This window comes from Theropithecus gelada, chromosome 2 (genome assembly GCF_003255815.1).
Source record: "Theropithecus gelada isolate Dixy chromosome 2, Tgel_1.0, whole genome shotgun sequence".
In the NCBI taxonomy this organism is placed as follows: Eukaryota; Metazoa; Chordata; class Mammalia; order Primates; family Cercopithecidae; genus Theropithecus; species Theropithecus gelada.
The window spans coordinates 170456244-170480954 of record NC_037669.1 but is presented as its reverse complement, the minus strand read 5'-3'; the positions used below and the strand labels follow the sequence as shown (position 1 = coordinate 170480954).

Below are 24711 nucleotides of genomic sequence, written 5' to 3'. Positions count from 1 at the left end.
ACCTCAACATCTACAGCTGTGTAAAGTACAGATCCTAATATGGGTAAATAATACCTACTAAATATGCATTATTTTTCGCTTGTTTTAGAAGCAGATACCTATTGATTTCAAAAGAATCTGCAAACAGCAACCAAAAGGCAAAATAAAAGTAAATGAACACAGCAGTATTAGGCGGTTTTTAATATTGTTTATTAGCACAGTAACAAATGCAGACTTAAGTAGTCCACAACATATAACCAATCCACTGAGCAACTCCTATTCCACGCCTTACAGTTAACAGCTTAAGGTATTTCACTACAGGTTTTCACAAGTCCTGATTTAAACCTTTTTTAAACAAAGTAGATTGGCATATAAAATAAAACACATTACTCATCTCCTATATGGTGTTTTACAGCCACGTGTCCATTTTTTATATATGAGATGACAGTCTCTAAAAACTCTGTTAAATATCAATGTTCCCTTCCAAGAAGGGAAAACAAATTCCAATTTTGTTTTAAACAAAAAGTATGTAGTCTTAGAGGGACTTTACATAAATGGCCATATGTGTAACCTGTACAAAATTAAGCTGTTTTAAATTTACAGACTACAAGCAACTGAACCCAAATGTCTAAATGTACATTCTTTTCTGTACTACATTTCAGCTAATATTGCAGAACTAATGACAATTTTAAAAGTTGCTATTACCAATTCTGTCTACTGTAGCAAGATACCTTAAGTTACAACAAAATCTTAGGAAATAAGACTGAATAATATCTGTTATAGAAATACCCTACTCTTTACCAACTCCCACCCTCCCTGACCCCTTCAGAATCATAAGCAGCTCTCTTCTGTGACAAATAATGTAAGAATTGTGAAAACCCAGTTTATGTAGCGTATCTCTTGGTCCACTGTCTGGCCATTCTGTCATGTTCTGCTCTGTTGGTCATATACTGAGTGGCAATACTTCCCACCAAGGGGTCGGCTGGAAGAAAAGAATGTAGATTACTTTGGAGAAAGGAAAAGAACATTTTAAACTTTAGCAAATACATTAGTGACAGCTTGGGCAGACATGTACAACCAAGTATGTGTGATCAAACCCATCTTCGAAACACCACTCCACCATGCCGGATATTTTTCCATCAAAAATTTAAAAATTGTAACGTGGGAGGAAGAGGGAATGCTCAGGCTTTAGTGTACTGGTCTGTCTGTATCTTAGTTCATTCCATTTTTCTCCCAATAAACAACACCCGATTGGAGTTTCTTTACTCTTACGTGTTAGGCTGAGTTCAATAGAGACTGGAACGGTCAAGGGTCCAGACTACAATGAACATCCAACTGTGTTCATGTGACCCTTAGCTCAATGTCACCAGTTATGGCATCGTGAATACTGTGAAGTCTTCGGGGCTGTTGCAATGCAACACTATTTACCTTTACACTGGTTAAAGAGCCAGGTTGCCAGGCAAAACCTGGACCTCCAATTAAGTATAGTATTTCTCTGAATCTTAGGATCTTTAATAACTAAATTTATATTTGGTTTACCTAGAAAATAAAATAAATAATAAATATATGTGTGTATAGACACACACATATATATATTTTTATATATATATATATACATTTTTTTTTTTTGAGACAGGGTCTTGCTTTGCCACCCAGGCTGGAGTTCTGTGCAGCGGCATGCTCATGGCTCACTGCAGCCTTGACCTTCTGGGTTCAAACAATCCTGCCACCTCAGCCACCCTAGTAGCTGGGACTACAGAAAAATATTTTTTAAATGAAATGAAGTCCCAAAAAAGTCACAATTCAATAGTCACTAAGTATTTAACAAATACCATTTTCAAAACTGAGTGCCATCTCAGTGACCAGCTATGGGCACATGCCCACTGAACCCCACAGGCAAGGTGAGGCTTGCCAGGCAGAAGACTTGGCATTTAGAAGTGTATGATTTGTTTTATAAGAACTATATGGGAAATTAAGCAACAGGAAAAAAAAAATAGAGGGAAGAATAACTAAAACTGTAAAAGCCCAAGGCAAACTTAGTCTTCAGTTTAAAATACCTTGTTGCTAGAATATACTGATTAATGAAGTTGTATGTCTCAACTAGTAGACTGAACTTCTCGATTAAAACTTTCTTTGAAAAGCAGATTAGTTTTTATATTCATAAAGTTTTGCAGAAAAATTAGTTTTGTCCTGTGAAAGCTTTTGGAAACAAGTACTTTTCAGGTGAGGAAGAATAAAACAAGGTAAAGAATTATTAACCTTACCAGGATTACAGTCTGTAAGAAGTGAGCAGATAGAAAGGAGGACTTTAGAAATGGTTAGTGCTGGACTCCAATTATCTTTCAATATGTCCAAGCAAATAACACCTTGACTGTTAATATTACAATGATAGATTCTTGTCCGAAATGTAACCTAAGGAAAACAAGGAAGTGTCAAACAATAGTTAAACAGCAAACAAACTTTTTACTAAATACTCAACTGAATGACCCTAATTAGAAAGAAAGAAAAAAAAAAAAAAATCCCAGATAGGTAGTTTTTAAAAAGGTGAATAAAAGCAGTTTTAATTAAAGCTGTCAAGGAGATAGACTTGTTTAATAAATTTGATTAGAAAGTGTTCACTGACCATCTCAGGGACTGTGTCAATTTCATTTAAAATGTTATGTCCCCTGATGGTAAGTTCAGTACTTCCTAATTTTATCTTTAGCAATTTTAAATCTTTTAAATATTAACATTTCCAAGTCTGAATAGCTAATTGTTTGCTGACCTCTTGTGCTAGCTGGTAGTACTACACTGCCTCAAAGTAAGCTTTAAAATACTTAAAAGCTTTAAAATATTTAAAATCATAAATCTCTCTTAAAAACTGAAGTGCAACATAATAGGTACCTAAAGATAATTAAACAACATACTTAGCAAACAATGACTACACCCAAAAAGCTGAACAAAATTTGAAGAGAAGTCTACTTCTGCTTTTTTCTGACCTTGACATCAGGTCCCACAGACATCCTGTCTACCTAAATCACAGAATTTACTATCTATGTAATCGAGTGTCCATGGATGCAGAGCCAGTAATGGGCAAGGACCACAGCAGAACACAAGCCACATAAGCAGGTGTTATTTGGGTCTCTTAATTTTTATTTGTGAAATATACCAAAACACAAAGTAAAGATTACCTGTAATTTTACCAGTTTTTTTAAAAAGTGACTTTCAATTACTTCTTGTTGCTGCAACTGTACTTTTATCTGGCAGTCTACCTAATCCCCAAAGACTGCATTTTATTTCTGACTGAATGAGAATCACAGATTGAGTACAAGAGATGGGTGACTTGGTGAGTACAAGAGATGGGTGACTTGGGCAATCCCCACCTCTCCTAGAAAGAAAACTGAGGCCTGGAGGTAAGGAATTGAGCAAGACCAAAACATGACAGGGAGCAGAACAGAATCCAAAACTTTGGTAAGAGATTCTGATTCTCTAGTTGTTTGACCCCCTGACCTGTCCTGCCTCCTTTTTTTGGGGTCTCGCTTTGTTGCCCAGACTGGACTCAAACTCTTGAGCTCAAACAGTCCTCCCAAGTAGCCGGACTACAGGTGCACACCACTGCACCTGGCTTGACACCATTTTTAACTGTTTAAAACCCTTCTCTATGGGCTGGAAAACGGGGGATTAATTCTAGGTTGATGACAATATTACTATAAATAGCGCAATTTTAAGCACCATCAAAACAAAGCACTTACACCTAGAATGTTCTCTGCCAGATGAGGCAAAATCAACCTAAAGAAGTGTTTTGTATATGTTAAAATACTCAGATCTATTAGGACATAAGATAAATCTAGGTTTTGTGATTAAAAATTAAATTTAGAAAAACCTCAACAGTTGCTCTCTTGTGGGAATTAGTAAACTTGAGCATACAGGGAGATTTCTTACCTTTGGAGGCTTGAAGGGATATTCTGGTGTAAAAGTGATATCGAGAAAGAATACACCACCCTCATACACGGATCCTGGAGGCCCTAGAATGGTTGATCTCCATTCATAGATGTTATCACCTTTGGGACCAGCACTGTGAATAATACATCAACAAATAAGCAGATGGTGGCACTATCCCAATTTTTACAGTGTACTAAAAAAGATGGAAAGATTACCTCTCTCCTCTCTTGTTTACTGTGTGGATTCTCTTTACAAAACAAGTACAGAAATGGATGCAGAACTGCCACAAACCCATAGCCATTGGTCAAGTAAGTAAAGTGGATGATAAAAGAATGTTAAAACCATTCTAAGCCTACCTAGCTACGAAGAAGCAGGAAACTTGCCTCAATTCTCAAACCTCTCCTTGACACGTAGGAAAGTGTAAACAATACTTAAATGAGAAACACATCTCAGCACCTAGAAGCTAAATTAGTGACAAATGACAGCAGTTTCTGCTCAGAGCTACATCATTTATGACCATCTTAAGCACAGAAGTTTCATTTTCTGACCCACTAACTGGTTCTTCCTTGCTCTTGTATCTCTATAATCTCACCTTAAAAAGAATCTAATAGATGGCCATACTTTTTACATTATAAACCATGTTAGGTGGGAGAGGGAGGAGAATGGTAAGTATCCAGTTACAGGTTATTCAATTTTCATTTCAATATGTATTCTATAATTGGGTTCTCTAAATTTAATACTTAAAGACATTCCTCCAACCCCGTTAGCTGTTACTATAAATCACTGTTACATGGGTACACCATAATTTGGCCACCATTCTAAAGCATTGTGTTGGCTTCTGGAGTGCCACTGCGCCCAGCAAAACTACTCTTTTAACTAAATATACGATGTGAATTGGATTTATTCACTCATTTACTGAATGCCCATGTACTAGGCAGAGGGTTAAATGTCAGGAGTTTTGATACTGAACAAGACAAACTCCTTCAAGATGCCCTCTGCTAACTGGTTACAAAGTCTGATGCCTCCATTTAAGAGAAAGAAGAGATGAAGAGGGAGGGAATAAAAAGCCTACCCATGGGCCTGTACTTGCCCCAAACCCATCACGTTTTTCTCTTGGTCTGAAATTTGGTGTGAGAGATGCAACAGGTTAGGGGAATGAGCTATTACAAAGGAAAAGCAGAGGAGAATACAAGCTGAGGAAGAACACATGACATGGCAAAAAAGGTGGGAGAAAGTATGGGCAACCGAATAGCGGGCAATGGGAAAAACAGGGCCCAGACTGGCCAAGAGGCAGAAAGAGCTCGGACACTGTCTACCTCACGGGAATGTTTTCAGAATTAAGTGAGAGAAAGAAGGAAACTATAGAGCAACACACACCCACGAGTATTCTCTCATTAAACAGCAGTGAGATCACCATTATTAATCCTTTAATATCTCTTTGTGATGGGTATTACCAAAAACTATTAAAAACTTGCTTTACTTTTTATTTTTGAAATGGTCTTGATCCACTACCCAGGCTGGAATGCAGTGAGTGGCACGATCTCGGGTCACTGTAGCCTTGACTTCTAGGCTCCAGTGATCCTCCCACCTTAGCCACCTGAGTAGCTGGGACTACAGGCATGCAGCACCACACCTGGCTAATGTTTTCTGTTTCATTTGTATAGACTGAGGTCTCACTATGTTGCCCAGGCTGGTCTTGAACTCCTAGGCTCAAGCAATCCGCCTACCTCAGCCTCCCAGAGTGCTGGGATTATAAGTGTAAGCCACCAAAAAATTTGTTTTAGATTAGATACAGAGAGAGATTTTCTTTTTCTTTTTTTTTTTTTTAAAGGCGGAGTTTTGCTCTTGTTGCCCAGGCTAGAGTGCAATGGCACGATCTCGGCTCACTGCAACCTCCGCCTCCCGGGTTCAAGCGAGTCTCCTGCCTCAGCCTCCTGAGTAACTGGGATTACAGGCATGCGCCATTATGCCTGGCTAATTTTGTGTTTTGGTAGATACAGGGTTTCACCATGTTTGTCAGGCTGGTTTTGAACTCCCTATCTCAGGTGATCCACCGGCCTCGGCCTCCCAAAGTACTGGGATTACAGGCATGAGCCACTGCACCCGGCCAGAGATTTTTTAACATTGTCAATACACCATGAAGTCATACTCTGTGTTTAAAAAAGATGATTTCATACTTTTACATGATATCTGATGGTAATTTTCCCAAGGTGGAATGTAGGGAGAGCTCGTAATCAGCGCTCTCCCTCTAGAAACAGGCAGTAACTTCTCCAGTGAAATGATACTACTGTTACTGCTTCATTTCCTGAGGTTAGAACCGGTTCTTGGTCATCATATGTTTGCCTACCTGCCTACATGTTTGCATCCCCTCAAAACGTTTATGTTGAAATCCTAACCCTCAATGTGATGGTATTAGGAGGTGGATCTTTGAAGGTATTGGGTTAGGGGGTAGAAATCCTCATGAAAAGGATTAGTGTCCTTAAAGAGAACCTCAAAAGCTCTTTTCTCTACCGTATGAGGATACAGCAAGACGACAGTTGTCTGGAAACCAAGAAATGCATCCTCACCAGACCTGAAGCTGCCAGTACCTTGATCTCATATTTCTAGCCTCCAGAACTGTGAGACATAAACTTCTGTTGTTTATAAGCCATCCAATTTATGGTACTTTGTTATAGCAAACTGAAGGAAGAAAGTCTAGAGACGCTGGCTGATACAGCTATGACACCTGGAGTGCAGTTAATGAAAAGTGGACTATGTATGGAAATAACACTAATAAAGGGGTTGCAAATAAAGAGGAATGCTTTTTTATCTAGTTTATGGTAAACACTTAAAGGCAAAAGGCTACTCTAAAATCTTTTTACAGATGAGGAACCAAGGCCAAGAGTTCACTCAGAGAAGCCAGGCTCTCTAAAATCCAGTACTGACAATATTCCAAGCTGCCTCCTAAAAAGACACTAGAGCTCAGGAGTCACACTGTTCATGTTCAAGTTGGTAGTGCTAAGAAACCAACCTAGAAAAAACGAACGTGAGGGCAGTCTAACCCTAGAGGTGACATGCTGGCATAGGCCCAATGCTGCTGGTCCTTCAGTGCACAAAAAAGATAAAGGTTTACCAGTATGTCACTACATGCAGACATATGGGTTGTACAGAAACTTGGTGGTTCCCAAATTTCACTGTGCATCAAAATAACCGATGGAACTTTCAACGTTTCTAGACCCCACCCCAGGCCCAGTGAGTCTAGAATATCTAGAGGGGGACCGAAGAATCTATATATTTCAGTGCCCCACCCACAACCACGGCCTCGAAGCAGGGAGTCTGCATTTGGGAGCCGCTGCTACAGGTTACCAGTGGACAACCAGTCAGGAGCATAAGCTGTAACATTTCACAGTCTGTCACCTGTGACGGCTTATCACCTGTGATATGACCAGAAATCCAATTAAGATTGTTATCTCTCTCTAAATCTGCTTGCAGTTTAGGTGTTAATTTTTTTTTGAAAGTTCAGAAAAAAGTAGAGAAAAGTTAAGGAATCAAGTACACAACAATTACATAACGACAAAAAACGTATTACACTTGTGTTAAACTTCAAAACTGGAGAATAAAGGTGCAATATGAAAAATAATTAAATGCTAAGTGAAATAATATCAAATGTAGTTGACCCTGAAGAAAACTCAATAGTGAGGGATCCCTAACCTGTGAGCCCTCAGGAATTACTGTGAATGGTCTGAGAATCCACTGGAAAAGACCAAGCATTGTTACTGAATATCAAACTTTTTTTTTTTGAGATGGAGTCTTGCTGTGTCACCCAGGTTGGAGTATAGTGGTGTGATCTTGGCTCACTGCAACCTCCGCCTCGCGGGTTCAAGCGATTCTCCTGCCTCAATCTCCCAAGCGGCTGGGACTACAGGCGTGTGCCACCATGCCCAGTTAATTTCTGTAATTTTAGTAGAGCTGGAGTTTCACCATATTGGCTAGACTGGTCTCAAACTCCTGACCTTGTGATCCCACTCGCCTCAGCCTCCCACAAGTGCTGGGATTACAGGTGTGAGCCACCATGCTTGGCCCTGAATATCAAGCTTTAGATAGTCACTTAAAGCTGCTATTGGATGAATTCAGGTAGCTTTTTGTCATGTGTACTTTCTTTTATCAGAGAATAAAACAGAAAAATTCTGATATGAGGGCCTACAATTTTATTTTTTTACCAAGTTCTCATTGGGAAAGTTAGGATCTGCTGGCCTACAAAGTGGGCAGGCAGTCCCATCCCCAGGGGTGGAGGACAATGTTAACAACTCTCAGAAGGCCAGTGTCAGGAGAACAGGGAATAAGAGAAGCTTTACTTGAGGCTGTTCAAGCATCCCACCTATTTCTTGATAAAATGACTGAGCAGGTTTGCCCTCAAGTCACCTAAGTACACCCTTTACTAATCTCCTGTCTCCTCCAGAAGATGCTTTTGGTTCCACAACAAGAAATACAAGTTTAATTTTAAACACTGGTTCAAGTGTACCTTAGAATGGTATGTAATTTAAATTATTAATCCAAATGATTAGAGACTAGGGAAAATCCTGAATTGGGAAAAGAGGGGTTGAAATTAAGGTATTAAAGAAAGATAGGAGCGGAAAAGTACATTTCCTAATTTTGCATGAAGTCTACCCGTCTGTCTTCACCTGGGCACTTATTTTAATTGAGATTCTCGAAACTGGGTCATCTCAGTTTTGTGTAATAAGATTTTTTAAAACCAGCCAACCAAACTATCACTGGGGTTATAGAAATAACTATAAGACTTTGCCTCCTTTAAAAAACCCACTTATCCCTGTTTGAGGACATTGAAATTTAACTGTGATCAGAACTTTTGCATGAGAGGATGTAACTGAGAAAGTGAAGAGACTATGCCTATACTTTTCACATGTTCCTACACAGAGGTTTAAGGTTTATTTGTAACTAAAAACACTTTTCAAAATGTAAGTAGAATACATACAAGGCAAAAAGAAAAAAGATAACATAGTTTTTTCTTCTAACCAAAATAAATATTACTCTGATACAGATTTTAAGAAAAATGAGTCATTTCTACTTTAACACCATATTTTCTTCTTTCTATAAAGGCTTCTGACTTCATACAGGTATGTAAACATTAGGAGCAGGGATGGCCATGAGCCACAACACTTCTGTCATACAGGAAGCTGTGTCTGTTAACTGACAGGAAACTCTCCATTGAATAAACACAATTAACAAGGACTCACTTCTGACAGCTTTTCCTACAATCCTGGAGACATTTTCTCTCTAATTACCACTGGACAGCGTGGCTACATAGCTTATGCCTCAATATTATATTGATAAGTATACAAAGTAAAAAACTATCAACTGGTAGTAACTTTTGCTTTACACATACACAGTCTTAAACAGTATTTGCACAGTATAAAATGTACTACAAATCATTGGAGGTATTAAACCAACTGTCAAAGCCTGTCATTAGCACAGTCTTACTAGAATCTGTTGTGTTCCCTGGATTGACTTAAAATCTTCCAGGATAACTCCACGAAGTAACATTTATGTTTCCTTTTTGTTTTAAAATCATGTTTTTGTGAGTCTTTCCCCATTCCCATTCTCAGCACAGACTTACTACAGACTACTCTGCTGCTCTTCCATTTCAATGGTCAGAAACCAAATCTGCATTTCAATTGTCAAATGACATTACTGATTTCTTTTAAAGAACATCCTGAAGCAAAGTGAAATGTAGAATATTTTTTGAGTCACAGTCTCACTGTTGTCACCCAGGCTGGAGCACTGTGTGTGATCTCAGCTCACAGTGGCCTTGACTTCCCAGGCTCAAGTGATCCTCCACCTCAGCCTGCCTAGTAGCTGGGACTAAAGGCACATGCCACCATGCCCAGCTAATTTTTAAAAATTTTTATTTATTATTATTATTTTTAAGACAGAGTTTCACTCGTGTCACCCAGGCTGGAGTGCAGTGGTGCCATCTTGGCTCACTGCAACCTCTGCCTCCCAGGTTCAAGCAATTCTCCTGCCTCAGCCTCCTGAGTAGCTGGGATTACAAGCATCCACCACCACACCCGGCTAATTTTTGTATTTTTAGTAGAGATGGGGTTTCACCACGTTGGCCAGGCTGGTCTCAAAATCCTGACCTCAGGTGATCTGCCCGCCTCAGTGTCCCAAAGTGCTGGGATTACAGGTGTGAGCCACCGCACCCAGCCTAATGTTTAAATTTTTTGTAGAGACAAGCTCTCACCAGGTTGCACAGTCTGTTCTCAAATTCTTGGGCTCAAGTGATCCTCCCACCTGGGCCTCCCAAAGTGCTGAGATTCACAGGCGTGAGCCACAGTGCCTGGCCAGAATCAATTTTTTAAAGGTATCTTTCTATCAAATGAATTTTTACATTTTTTATTGGGAGAGAGGACCCTTGCCTACAAACACATAAACCATAATTCGGCATAATTTCAGAAGACTTAGTTATCTGCAGTCATACCCTAGAAAAAAGTGAGAGGATGAGAGGCTGGGAAGATAGGAAGATAAGCATGCTAGAAACAGAATTGCGGGCTGCTGGGCGAGCACTGTTAGAGCAGCCAGGCACACAGCGCCCACCTGGTGCCCTGTCCTCCGCTGCTGCCCAGGCCTCCCTGGTGCCCACAGACAGGTATCAGCGCACCTCCCCAGATGCTAGGAGAGACGCTGAGTGAAGAGAAGGGAAGGATGATTAGTCTTATAGCTGGATCACCTATGAAGAGGAGTTCTAAAGCAAGAAGAAAGCATTTCAATTTGGGACACTTACTTGCAGTGGGAAATTGGGAAAAGGACTATCAGACCAGACTTCTATCCTGTCCAGTCGGCCTTCATTTCAGTCCTTCTACACTGTTATTCTGGGTTTGTACTGTGCTAGAAAGACAACTGTCTTATACAGGCGGCAGCTGATGAATTTGTAAATACTGTACCTACCAAAAGATTTCACACTGAGAAAATTAAGGTAACCTTGGGAAATTCTAAAACAGTCCCTTTTCACTTCTGGGATGTAGGTGTTCAGGAGAAACTAAGGCCACTGTGGGAGTTATATGCCAGATGCGCAGATGGCACTGTATTTGTTGTGGACTCTGCAGATGTGGAAGGATGGAAGAAACTAAAACTTCATAAAATCACTAAGATGTAGAAAATCAAGCAGTCCCTGTACTTACAGTTGCTAACACCAAGACTTCAAGAACTCATTCTCTCAGGAAATGATTCATTGTTGGCAAGGAGTGCACTGAGCTCATCAAGTCCTTGGCATTTGCAGCCTACCTGTGCAATCATAGGAGATGGACTAAAGCAGCAGTCCACAACTTTTTTGGCACCAGGGGCTGCTTTTGTGGAAGACAATTTTTCCACAGATGGGGGGTGGGGGCTGGGACAGTTTGGGATGATTCAAGTGCATTGCATTTATTGTGCACTCTATTTCTGGTGCTACTACATTGTGATATAGAATGAAATAATTATACAACTCACCACATAATGCAGAATCAGTGGAGAGCCCCTGAGCTTGTTTTCCTGCAACTAGACAGTCCCATGTGGGGCTGATGGGAGACAGTGACAGATCATCAGGCATTAGATTCTCATAAGGAGCACGCAGCCTAGATCCCTCACATGAGCAGTTCACAATAGGGTTTGCGCTCCTATAAGAATCTAATGCCGCAGCTGATCCGATCTGACAGGAGGCGGAGCTCAGGCTGTAATGTAAGCAATGGGCAGTGGCTGTAAATACAGACGGAGCTTTGATCAGCTGGCTGGCCTGCCCACCCACTGCTCATCTGTTATGCGCATGGTTCCTAATGGGCCAGGGACCAGTACCGTGTCTGTGGCCCAGGCGCTGGGGAACCCTGGACTAAAGGAAGGACTTGAGACAACTACATGATAATAATTAAAAGAAGAAAAATGTTGTGGCAACAGTAAAGAAATGGTGACTATCGCTACCTTTTCATCTGTGGGGGGTAGGTTTTCTCTGGTCTGATTTTGACAAATGCAGAGTGTCTACAGCCTGGTTTGCCTGTCTGCCCTCCTGGGTGCTACTGAAGCCTTGTTTTGTTGAATAATCAGATGCCCAACTCTGTTGCCTTGTGGAAGACGAGTAAATGCAGTGCTTCTTAAAGTGGTCTCTTCTCCCTATCCCACAAATCCTTTGGTACTAGCATTTGGGGAAGCCAAGCAAGGATAGGAAATTGACCAGAACACAGTTGTGACATTTGACCTGAAGTTAGTGAGATAAAACTTTAAAGAGTAGGGGGGAAAAAAGAGACATGCGGACAGCAGCAGGAAGTAAGAATGAAGAAAGGGGCAGGGGTAGGGTAGCAACAGTGCCAGCATATTTCAAAAAAGGGCAGAGGCTTGGGATCAACTGAATTAGAAACTCAGTTCTACCTATTTAAAAATCTCAAGTAATTCCTGATATTATCTCATAGTACAATGACTAATGTTTCGTAAAAATAAAGAACTGGCGCTTGGAGTAAGCTTTATCATCCTCCTCAGAAAGCCAGACGTGGCACAGACTGCTTATTAGCTACTGCACGCCTATTCTCCTTTTGTCTGTGGAAGCTTCATGATAAGCTTCTATGTCACTTATATAAAGTACATCATTCATATCACAAACCCCTCCAAACACCCATATTTCAACAGTAGCCTTAGAGCAGTGGTTCTCGACTGGAAGTAATTTTGCCTCCTACCCTACCCCCTGACATTTGGCAATGCTTGCAGTCATTCTGAATGTCACAAATGGGAGGGAGGGTGCTAATGGCATCTGGTGGGTAGAGACTAGGGATGCTGCTAAACATCCTACAATGCACCAGACAGCCCCCACAAAGAATGATCTCAGCCTAAAATGTCAATAGTGCCAAGGTCAAGAAACCCTTAGAGAAAATTTGCTCAAGGTTAAGCTAGTAAAGGAGAGATCAATCTGAATCCCAGTTGTTAGACTCCAATGCCCAGTCTTACTTTATTTTTTCTGTGCCTGGTATGCCAAAAAGAGATCAATATACATGGTTGTTGTTATTATTACTAAAAGTTAGATTTGCATATACCCTGAATGTTCTATAGACTGATACTCAGAGTGCTGCCTCTGGACAAGCAACATCGGCATCCATGCCCTGGGAGTTTGTTAGAAATGCAGACATCAGACTCTACCTCAGACGCGATCGATGTGCATGTGAACACATGATTCTTATGCACATTAAAGTTTGAGAAGCCAGATATAGAGGATTATTAAGAGCAACGAATACCAACTGTTTCTTTTTTTTTTTTCAGCTGTTGCCCAAGCTGGAGTGCAGTGGCTCAATCACAGCTGGCTCAAGTGATCCTTCCATCTCAGCCTCCTGAGTTGCTGGGACTACAGGCGTGCATCACCACACCTGGCTAATTTTTAAATTTTTTGTAGAGACAGGGTCTTGCTACATTACCCAGACTGGTCTTGCACTCCTGGGCTCAAGCAATGCTTCTGCTTGGCCTCTGAAAGCACTGACATTACAGTAGTGAGCCACAGTTCTGATTTTCTAGATTTAAATGACCATTGATATTATTTAGCTCCCTCCTCCCTTGTCTACAACTCTTTGCAGTAACAAATAAGCATCAACCCTGGTAATGCCTAGCTCTATTAAGACAAAAAAACAAAAAAAACCAAAAACCCAAAACTGAATTTACAAAATGCTTATATGAAAAAACATCCAATTACGTCTATATTCCCTATGACAAACACACTACTAAAAATCCATTCCCGATTTACTCTTCTATTGCTAAGAAATTCATACAGAAGAAGAAAAGCTATGAAGGTAGCAATCTACCAGAGATACCGGGTGAAAGCTGCCTTCTCCATGAGATCTACTTGGTACAATCTTACCCTCAGCATCCCTTCATAAAACTAACCATTTGTAACCTAGAAGTGAGTGGCAGAAGGAACTTGAAAAATGAGAAAACCTTACACTAAGGGTAACAGGGTAGTGACACGAGTTTGTAAGTGCTATTAAAAAGCAGGACAACCACTGCCATAGTCCCAACAACGAAGTTAGAAGGCCTCCTCACATAAGGTGAGGGAAAGAGGAAAGGAAGAGGCTCTGGTACTGTGAGGAGTGTACCATTCAGGTAACTAGCCCTTGGAAAGAACTTGCAGACCTAGAGCCAACCTAAAGGGCTCCCCAGAAAAAAACTAGTACCCACACACAAGAATACACAAATTTGGCTGGGCACAGTGGCTCACGCCTGTAATCCCAGCACTTTGGGAGGCCAAGGCGGGCAGATCACGAGGTCAAGAGATCGAGACCATCCTGGCCAACATAGTGAAACCCTATCTCTACTAAAAATACAAAAATTAGCTGGGTGTGGTGGTGAGCGCCTGTAATCCCAGCTACTCGGAAGGCTGAGGCAGGAGAATCGCTTGAACCCAGGAGGCGGAGGTTGCAGTGAGATGAGATCATACCACTGCACTCCGGCCTGGGCAACAGAGTGAGACTCCATCTCAAAAAAAAAAAAAAAAAAAAAAAAGAATTCACATTAGTGGTATCCACTGTATCTAGGAAGTTATACTGGGGCACGGTGGGGCTAAATAGGGGGTGTATCTTCCTAACTATGAGAAGGAGACTATCCCAGGCACTTAAGATCTGAAACAGTGTGGCCATTTAATGGCCTAGTTCTAACAAAGCCCTCCAAAAATCTTATGACACCAACACTGAGGAAATGGTGCCTACTGTCTTCCTCCAGCATAAAGTAGGTAAACTTTCAAAAGAAGTTTTGACGTAACTTTTTGTGGCGCACAAGGATGATTTGTGGCCTATGGAAGCTATAGAGTTCATTTTTAAAATCTGTTCCAAACCAGGAAGAGAACAGATTTGTCTGGGTATTTACACAGAATGCTACAGTCATTTGGATACAATCTTTTGTACATCAGAATTTAAGTCTCTAGAGAGTAGTAATTTCCCACACACTACAGGGCTTGGCACACTGACAGTTACCAATATTTAATTAGATGATCAAGTATGTACTACTGTTTGGGATTACACAACAGTGTTTCCAAATGAGGTAAAATAAGTAAAACATCACAAAAGCTCAATCTTGCCCAGTCAGTCATTCAGTCATAGGTTTTACTGTATATGCTGCTGCTCTAGTGACAGTCTAGCACATCTGGAAATTTACATTCCCATATTGAAAAAAAATTAGATGCACATAGAGTAAGGACACTAGTTTTAAAAGAAAACTACTTCCAAGTAACCTGTAAGTAAAGGGTTAAGATACTCCGGTAGGGATGACAAAAGAAGAGCAGACCTAAAAAAATGTGGACATTAGGGGGTCAGTCTTAACTAGGGATGGCTGGATGAGGAGTTATTAGTACAGTGAGCTAAGGAACTGCACTTTCCCTTCTGGCCTGTCAGGATAGTAGTGGGGGTAGGTAGCAAGCAAGTAAAATGACAAAACTAGTTCAATGCCAAGCACCTGAAAGAAGCAGGGGCTGGGGGTACAGCAGTGACTATAATTAAAGTAAGATCAGTATCCCTTGTGTCATGAAAGACATTTTCCTCTGTAAGATTAAACATGTAGGTAAGTCAGGATAAAGGTGGATCCGACAATAGGTCTTTTCCGCAGGAATTACACAAACCTGACTTGGAACAATGCTCATCTGCCCTTTCCCCCAAGAAGTTAGAAAAAACGAGTCAGGACAGAATCCAGTGCGGTGTGGTGATTACTCCTCTACTCCCACTAAAGAATCCAGAGCTTGGTATCTGGTATCTGCCTGATGGTCGAGTCCAGATTCTTCAGTTGCAATGCTTATGCTACCATATATAAAACTGCTATTTAAACGAGTCAATACCAACGGGCTGTTTGTCCTGGTTCTTTGGTTCACAGGGCACGACCGACACTTCTATTGGGATGATTAACTATGTTGTGGGTAAGTGAGAGTCAGCTGGGGGAAAAGCAGAGCATCTGGTTCAGACTTTTTGAGGGGAGAACGTATTGTTAACTAAACCTCTACCCTCCACACATTTAGTGCTGATCCCCAAGAGCAACAGTGTCACAAAGCAAGTTTTTTTTTTAAAAGGATACCAAGATTCTCTTAAAGGAGCTTATCAGGTTTTACTCAATTCTAAGAAAAGATTCTGGCACACATCTTGGATAATGAAATTAATTTTAGCTAAAGGTTTCCCATTCCACTCACACTCAGCTCCTCTGCAGCTTCCACACTGCAACTGCTGCCAATATCAAACTCCAGGTAGGGCAGTCAGGGGGCTGCCAGGTCAGTGGGAAGCATGGGAAGTGACACAGGTATCACGTTCAAGAAACAGACTTCAATAACTTGCTACAAAGCAGAGTTGTGTGAACTGTCTTGCACAGTGATTTTCTGGTCACTGTGTGATGTGAATCTATGATTATTTTATTGTTTGGCAAAGTCTTTATCTGGTAATAATCATTTTCAGTTTTTTATTGCCCACTTTTGCTTTCAAAAGTGTTCTAACTTGCATATTATATGGTTACCCTATTTAGGAAGGAATCAGAACACCTCCCTGCACTGGTCAATCAGCCTGAAACTCTCCTGCCTCTTTTTTTTTTGAGACAGAGTCTCACTCTGTTGCCCAGGCTGGAGTGCAGTGGCGCCATGTCAGCTCACTGCAACCTCCGCCTCCCAGGTTCAAGCGATTCTCCTGCCTCAGCCTCCGGAGAAGCTGGGATTACAGGCGCACGCCACCATGCCTGGCTAATTTTTGTATTTTTAGTAGAGACGGGGTGTCACCATGTTGGTCAGGCTGGTCTTGAACTCCTGACCTCATGATCTGCCCACCTCAGCCCTCCCCAAAGTGTTGGGATTACAGGCGTGAGCCACCGCACGACTGCCTAATTCTGACAATTTTGCTGCTGCTTCAGCCTCCACCTGCACCCTCCCAGGACTATGGGTTTCTCATCCTAGGTCCAGCTCCCTGTACCTTCCCTCAGTACAGAGCTCATGTGAATTTGGAGGATAAAAATGCCTTCAGCTGAAGGTAGCATTTACACCATCAGGGAAAAATTAGGCAGTTCTCCCAAGACCCTTTCAAGGAAGCCCCATGAAGTCAAAACTATTTTCATAAATCTAAAACATGATTTACCGTTTGTACTCCCATTTTCTCACATTTGTACTGAAATTTTCCTGAATCTACACCAGGTGTGAGAGGGCCACAGACTGAATGCAGAAGCAGATATGAAAATCTACCTGTCTGCTAATAAGTCAGACATTAAAGTTATTTGCAAATATGTGAACTAGTACCACTCTTCTAGTTAATTTTTGTTTGTTTGTTTTTTGAGATAGAGTCTCGCTCTGTTGCCCAGGCTGGAGTGCAGTGGTGTGATCTCGGCTCACTGCAACCTCCGCTTCCCAGGTTCAAACGATTCTCCTGCCTCAGCCTCCTGAGTAGCTGGGACTATAGGCATGCGCCACCACACCCGGCTAAGTTTTGCATTTTTAGTAGAGACAGGGTGTCACCGTGTTAGCCAGGATGGTCTCGATCTCCTGACCTCGTGATCGCCTGCCTTGGCCTCTCAAAGTGGTGGGATTACAGGCATGAGCCACGCGCCCAGACTAGGCTGTTTAGTTTTGAAAAACAGTTTTCATTTAAAATGTTATTTATATTAATATTTTTTCTTATTTTAAAATCAATCACAGATGTTTTAACTAATTCTGTTTTCATTTTGAATATGGTAAAAATCCTTAACTGTTAACCATATAATCAAAAGCTGCTGGGGTCTGAAATAAATTTTAAGAGTGTAATGGGGTCCTGAAACCAAAGAGTTTGAGAACCACTGGGCAGATTATTTTTAAATTATTTTGGTGCAACTGGCTAACCATTAAAATAAGTGCTTGATTCTTACTCCCAGACATTAAAAAACAAAAGTTAAACTAATAATTTTAAATAGGAACTCAGAATTTTAAATAGTGAACAGTTTTATAGTTTTGGAAATGAGAGAAGCCACTCGAACTCCTGAGCTCACTGACAAAAACTACAGCAGAAGCTGTCAGTGCCTCACCACCACATCCCTTAGGATTCTGGTATGCTATGGTCAAGTTCTAGCTACCCCTATCTATCTGCGCCGCTGTGCTTAAAGCTGCTCTGCCCGTAGCAGTAGGCAGGAGGACAGGTAAATGAACTCCCTGTGCGGTTTTACAACACTGTCCACAGATTGTTTGAAACTGCTCAAAGAGGTAGAGTCTAATTCCCCTCCCTCTGAATATGGGCTGGTGATATTTAGGTCTAAAGTGATGTAAGTGTGACTTCACAACTGGCTCCTTTTTATAAAAAAAGAGCTATGGTCCCTTCTGCGCCCCAACTCATCCTGCAGCTGTCTGTCTCTCCCTTTCTATGTGCCTTGGAAACTCTAAACATCACATAAGAAGCCTAGCACTGCAGAGACCATGTGGAGAGACCACATCAAGAATGAGAATTAGCCAAGAAACCCGAGGTGTTCCAGCCCTCAGCTATGTGAGCCTTTCCAGCCCAGGTGGAAGACTAGACATGTGAGTGAGAAAGCCTTCAGATGACTCCAGTCCTAGCCCCTGTAACTGCATTAGAAAGCTTCAGTAGGAACCAGCCCCAAACTCTGTATCTATGAAAGATTATAATAATAATAAACGGTGGTTGTTGTTTAGATTATTTCGTTATGTAGCAATAAATAACCGGAACACTCCCCCCAAGAGCAGACTTCAACGAATAACTGATAATTTGGGTGGGATCATTCTCAGGCAAGTGTTCTGCCCAATTTCCCAGTTTCCGCATAGGCAATTTCCCTTGTGGGGGCTGGCTTAATAAGACATCTTTTTTTTGTTTTGTTTTGTTTTGTTTTGAGACAGAGTCTCACTATATTGCCTGGGCAGGTCTCGAACTCCTGAGCTCAAGCGATCCCTGCCTGCCTCAGCCTCCCAAAGTACTGGGATTATAGGCATGAGCCACTGAGCCCAGATGAGACATCTTTTATTGACTATCTTTTCTTCCTTAGCTTCCCTTTGTTCTTTGTACCTGAAAATAAACTACTTGTATTTGAACTCTCATCTCAAGAGTCACACAGGGGCCGTGAGGGGGGAGGCAGGAGTGTGGGAATGACCAAAACCGAGACATCACTGAAGTTAAAACACACACACACAAAGGAAAAGACCAACAGATCTGACTACATAAAAATTGAAAATCCTTTCAAAAAAAAAAGATACCATAAAGTTTATAAAAAGGTGGGGGGGCATTTTTAGTTCATGACTAAGGGTTAATATCTTGACTAATTTAAATAATAACAATGGATAAAGTACACAGGCAGTTCTCAAAAGTGGAAAATAAACATACGGCAAATAAACAGATTCACAATCTTACTTAGACGCAAAGAAATACAAGTTAAACACTCTGATACTTTTACCTATTAGAATAGCAAAAATTTCCAGTAAACACTTTGATATAGAAATTCTGCTTCTTGGAACTTACTCTAAGGAAATAACTGGACATGTGCATGTGACTATAGTATAAGGATATTTTGGAGACTCTTACTTATATATGATGAAAAAAATTTGGAATGAGCTAACTTACTGACAGGAGATAGGTTCACTGGAGTACAACCATATGATGGTATACTGTGCAGCTCTTAAATAAGATGAGGTATACATACTGAACAAGGAAAGAAATCCAGAAGGATTGAAAGAAACAAGTTCCACAACAGTATGCAAAACAAACATTTTTGTAAGATATAAATATACCCAAACTTAATAGTGGTTGTACCTGCAGGATGAGATTCAGGTGATTTTCTCCTTCAAACAGATTCCAATTATTGAGATAAAAAACAAAAAACAAAAAAACCACTGTGTTTACTTCCCAATTTCTATTCTGAAGGACAAAATAAGGCGTAAGAGATGGAATCTAATCTGCCTATTAATATAGAAAGTAATAAGAGAGAGTAAAAGTGGCCAGGCGCGGTGACTCACAGCTGTAATCCCAGCACTTTGGTAGACTGAGGCAGGCGGATCACAAGGTCAGGAGATTGAGTCCAGCCTGGCCAATATGGTGAAACCCCGTCTCTAATAAAAATACAAAAATGAGCTGGGTGTGGTAGCAGGCACCTGTAGTCCCAGTTACTCAGGAGGCTGAGGCAGGAGAATAGCTTGAACCCGGGAGGTGGGGGTTGCAGTGAGCGAGATCGTGTCACTGCACTCCAGCCTGAGCGACAGAGGGAGACTCCATCTCAAAAAACTAAATAAATAAAAATAAAAAATAAAAGTAACTATGGTCACCCTAGGGTAAGTAGCGTTTCTGACTAGAAGGCCAATGCTTTACGGACTTGGAGACGTGGGGGGATACTGAGTCTGGGCTATCAATATTCTTACTCCAGCCATTGGAACCTGTGTTTCATTGAAGCCCAGTTTTCACAGTTATTTTTACAACAAAGTTGCTTAGGAACTGAGGGGAGATCTTTTGACTAATTTCTGCTTCATTCCAAACATGTTTTCAATAGTGACCCACTGATATGCCACATCTTTGGGTAAAAAATACCTAGAACACTCATTCATAGGAAATATTTATGACTGCTGCCATTCCCATCCATAGCCCAGTGAAAATCATCAGGGACTACAAGGGGTTCGGGTCTCCTGTGGCTCTGTGGTCACACTGAAGGACAGATTGTTGGCCCTATGATAAAAGCTTCCACTGACATTTTATTGGAAAATTTGGAAATACTCAGACTAACTGGACACTATCTCACTGTTGTCCCTTATCTGCTCCCTCCTCTATTCAATTCAGGTGCTCTTTCCTACCCTCTTCCTTCTCCTATGCTCTCAGACATGGGACTGAGATACTGAGTCTCCAAGAGACTACAGTAAAACCTGCACCAGTATAAGTGAAAGGGCTCAAGTTTACTCCACCAGCAGGATGCAAATCGGCTTTCGAAATGAGACAGGGGGACCAGAGAGCCCACACAGGAGAAACTTCTACCAAAAGAGGGTGCTCTTTCTCCCTTCTTTAATGTAGAAATACCAACTGTTAGCTAAGATAACTATTTGTCAATTTATCTGAACAGTCAAAACACATGGAAGACTTGAAATGGGTGAATTTAATTGTAAATTACATCTCAACAAAGTTGATGATAACTTATCCAAATATAAGCAAAATAAAGTTTGAACTCAATTCTCCACAATTTATTACATACAGGTTTTTTCTGACCTCCTATTTGTACATCTAAAATATCACTCCAAGAACCAACACAAATCAAAGACAGAAAAGTACCCTAACACTTGCAGAGAAATATATAATTTTCAAGGTTCTTTCGTAAACTTTGACTTCTTTTGATCTTTGCCCAGAATCTTTGAACAGGAAAGGTAACATTTATCCATTTTAAAGATAAGGAAAATAAAATAAATAAAATATTAAAAAGACAATAAGAAAATAATACAAAATAAATATATTTAAAAAAAAAAAAAAAGATGAGGAGAAGGATTCAGGATTAAGTGATTTGTCTGTACAAAGTCAGAAAGCCTGGAAGTCTGTCCTGGCTAATGGTGATATTTTTTTTTACTACACCCATGAAGCTTAAAATAAAGTTACATGTCTTTGGACTCAACACAAAAGTTGTTTAATCACATTTACTGGTCTGCTTTTCCTACCTTATTATTTCATTTCTCTTTCACATTTGGATGGAAGCTGGGATTAAATAAGAACAAGAAAATCTCGTGATCTGCCAAAAGGTGTTATTAAAATTTCTTAATACCAAAAATTAAATCACTTTATTTGCAGAAATGAATTAGGTGAAAATAAACCCATATCACACAGAGTACTTAGTGTGGAGGACAGGGATTTCGATAATAATGTGACAACTCCAAAAATGCAGAGAATCCCCCACCTTAATGAAAACCAAAGACATTTTGGGGAAACAAGCATCAGTTCAATTACAGTCCAAATGTTATGCCCCTAAGCTGCAAAGAGAACAAGAAAGATTCACAATTCTTTCTTTCCCCCTAGAGCTAAAAAAAGCAGGCATAGAACATGAGACCTACTTTCTCCAGCTCAGAAGTTAGGTTGGTCCCAGGCATAGTCCAGGAATTCAGATCCACTTCACTCTATTCCATTCTAGTTCACAGTGGCACTGGGAGGTCCAGCAGTCATTAGAATGACCTGCACTGAAATGTGAGGTCAACCCCTGCCTGAGGATACAATATCACCCACTGCTCCATGCTCTGTGAAGCTGAGGCCTCTGCAACTTCTTTGTTCCCTCCCTCTCCACTGCAGGATCCACAACTCAGAACTACCAGGAAATAACAGGGTCAGGAGGTGAGGAGAGCTATTTACTGCACTTGGGGGAATCACTGGCTTCTTTCTTGGCCCCAGCTGGCCTGGAGAGACAAGAGGAAGGCTGTTTATATTTGCATAGGGCTGAGAGACTGAATGAGTGAGGTTATGCCCTGCATGTCAAATACAGGGCTGGGCTTGCAGGGGAGGGTCTGGTTGCTTTCTCACTGCCAACTCTTTCACCCAAGCGAATCCTTGGTCCTGCTATCTACACACCCCCTTCTCGCTGAGCAGTAGACAATAGCTTTCAAAAAGCTAGATGCTGCAGCCGCAGCTAAAGAGGCCCACAGATGGAGGGCTGATGTGGGACATTTCACAGCGATCTAAATGTAACGAGCCTAGAATGACTGGTAAGCAAATACTGGTGGCCACTAGTCAGGCACGAAACTGGCTTGTAAGTTAACAGATGGCAGAGTCATATGCTACCTTATGTTGGTATCAGTTGCTTTCTAAAATTATTTGAATAGTCATTTAATACCAAGGAGTGCAAAGCATTATCCCCAAACAGAGAAGGGTGCTGACTAACAAACATGTCCCATTCCAGCCAAGTGCAGTGGTTCACACCTGTAATCCCAGCACTTTGGAAGTCCAAGGCAGGCAGATTGCTTGAGCCCAGGAGTTAGGGACCAGCATGGGCAACATTGTGAAACCTCATCTCTAAAAATACAAAACACAGCCTGGCATGGTGGCATGCACCTGTCATACCAGTTACTTGGGAGGCTAAGGCGGGAAGATCACCTGAGCCTGGGGAAGTTGAGGCTGCAGTGAGCCAAGACTGCACCACTGCACTCCGGCCTGGGTGAGTGACAAGAGTGAGACCCCATCTCAAAAAAAGGACTAAGTCTTAACTGACTGAAGAGTCTCCTGCTAGCCTTGAAGAAGCAAGCTCCTCTGATATAAAATACCTAAGAAGAGGGCTAGAGAACTATGAGTGGCCTCTAGAAGTTGCCTGGGCCTCAGTCCCACAGCTGCAAGGAACTGAATTTTATCAACAACCGTGTGACCTTGTAAGAGCTACAGATGAGGACACAGGCCAGCTGACTCCTTGACTGCAGCCAAGGGAGACCCTGAGCAGAGGACTCAGCTAAGGTATGCCTGGATTCCTGACCCACAGTAACTGTGAGATACTAAATGTGTGTATTGTTTTGGGCTGCTAAATTTGCAGTCATTTGTTACAAAGAAAGAGAAATCCTGACAGCCTGAAGTTTATTTTCAGAAGAAGTTACAACAGAGGGTCTCTGCACCAGAGGTCATTAACACAGATGAGGGCAGAGGTGCTGTACTGAAAACGAGCTTACGCATGCAGGACAGTAAGACCCCAGTTTTCTTTCTTCACTCAGCTCCCAAAACACAGGCCGGCCTTCACCTTCCAGGCAATCTCTTCTGGGGAATATGAGCAACTCAGAGGAAAGACTTTCCTAACTAAGGAACAGATAACTGAGGAACACGGTTCTTATCTAACACAAAAATCAAAAATCAAAACAAACTAGAAGATAGCCAACTATAGAAAACAGAAATTATGGGAGAATTTCAAAGTAAACTTATTAATATCCAGGGAGACCGAATGCATTGCACTTATGAAAAAAGAATAAAGCCAAAACAAAATAACATTCCGAGGAGAAAAAGTAGCTTTTGGAAATTAAAAACAAAAGCAAGCAAACAAAAGATTTCAAAAACTCAATAAAAGATAAAAGTTGAAATCTCCCAAGACAGTAGAAGAAAGACAGGCTGCAAATAGGAGAGAAAAGATACAACAATTTGAGGATCATAGGAAGGTCAAAGATTTGAATAGTGAGAGTGATCCAGAAAAGGTAAACAGAGAGGAGGTCCAAAATATCTTAAAACTCACCAGGCCATGAGTTTCCACATTGAAAAAGCACAGTACATTGGAGGAAAACTGACCTATACAAGATGGCACATCCAGGTTCCAGGGAGAAAAAAAGAAGTAATGTGTAAGAAACCCCAAATCAGCTGGCTTCAGATTTCAAAAGCAATAGTGGGAGTAAGCTGGCACTGAAACAATGTCTTCAAAATGATTTCCAATACAAATTCCACACCAGACAAACTCTCAGTCAAGTGCTAGGGAAGAATAGGGATCTTTTCAGCTACTTGAGGTCTCTAAAAAATTATCTCCCAAGAAACCTTTTTCAGGAAGTTACTGAGGGATGTACTCTGCAAAACAAGGGCATAAACAAGAAAAAGAAAGATAAAGGAAAAAAAACTTCTATGTAGAATAGTAAAGAGAATTCCCCAAAAGACAGTAACAAGAGAATCCGGTATGACAGCTATAAACAGAATTAGCAGGTAGCCTGTTAAAACCAGAACAGGTCAGATGGCTCTGGGGAGAGATTTCTTCAAAAAAGATAAAATTCAGGCTGGGTGCAGGGGTTCACGCCTGCAATCCCAGCACTTTGGGAGGCTAGGTGAGTGGATGACCTGAGGTTGGGAGTTTGAGACCAGCCTAGCCAACATGGAGAAACCCCATCTCTACTAAAAATACAAAATTAGCCAGGCGTGG

The 24711-nt window shown here is 41.1% G+C and overlaps 1 protein-coding gene and 1 pseudogene across 6 annotated transcripts in view; one reads left to right on the top strand and one right to left on the bottom strand.

Annotated features, from left to right (window-relative positions):
• Positions 1–165: 165 nt before the first annotated feature.
• Positions 166–24711, bottom strand: part of UBE2E1 (ubiquitin conjugating enzyme E2 E1) — an 84604-nt gene continuing 60058 nt past the window's right edge. For 3 of the 6 annotated variants that reach the window (XM_025375751.1, XM_025375753.1, XM_025375755.1), the window contains 3 exons: positions 3901–4033; positions 2244–2391; positions 166–961 (listed from right to left, as the gene is read on the bottom strand). In XM_025375751.1, coding sequence (XP_025231536.1) covers positions 864–961; positions 2244–2391; positions 3901–4033 — 379 coding nt within the window. In that variant the 3' untranslated portion in view covers positions 166–863. Of the gene's footprint in view, positions 2392–3900; positions 4034–24711 lie in introns of all 6 variants that reach the window. The other 3 variants (XM_025375750.1, XM_025375752.1, XM_025375754.1) reach the window with 1 other exon arrangement.
• LOC112618382 overlaps positions 10428–24711 on the top strand; it is a 54745-nt pseudogene continuing 40461 nt past the window's right edge.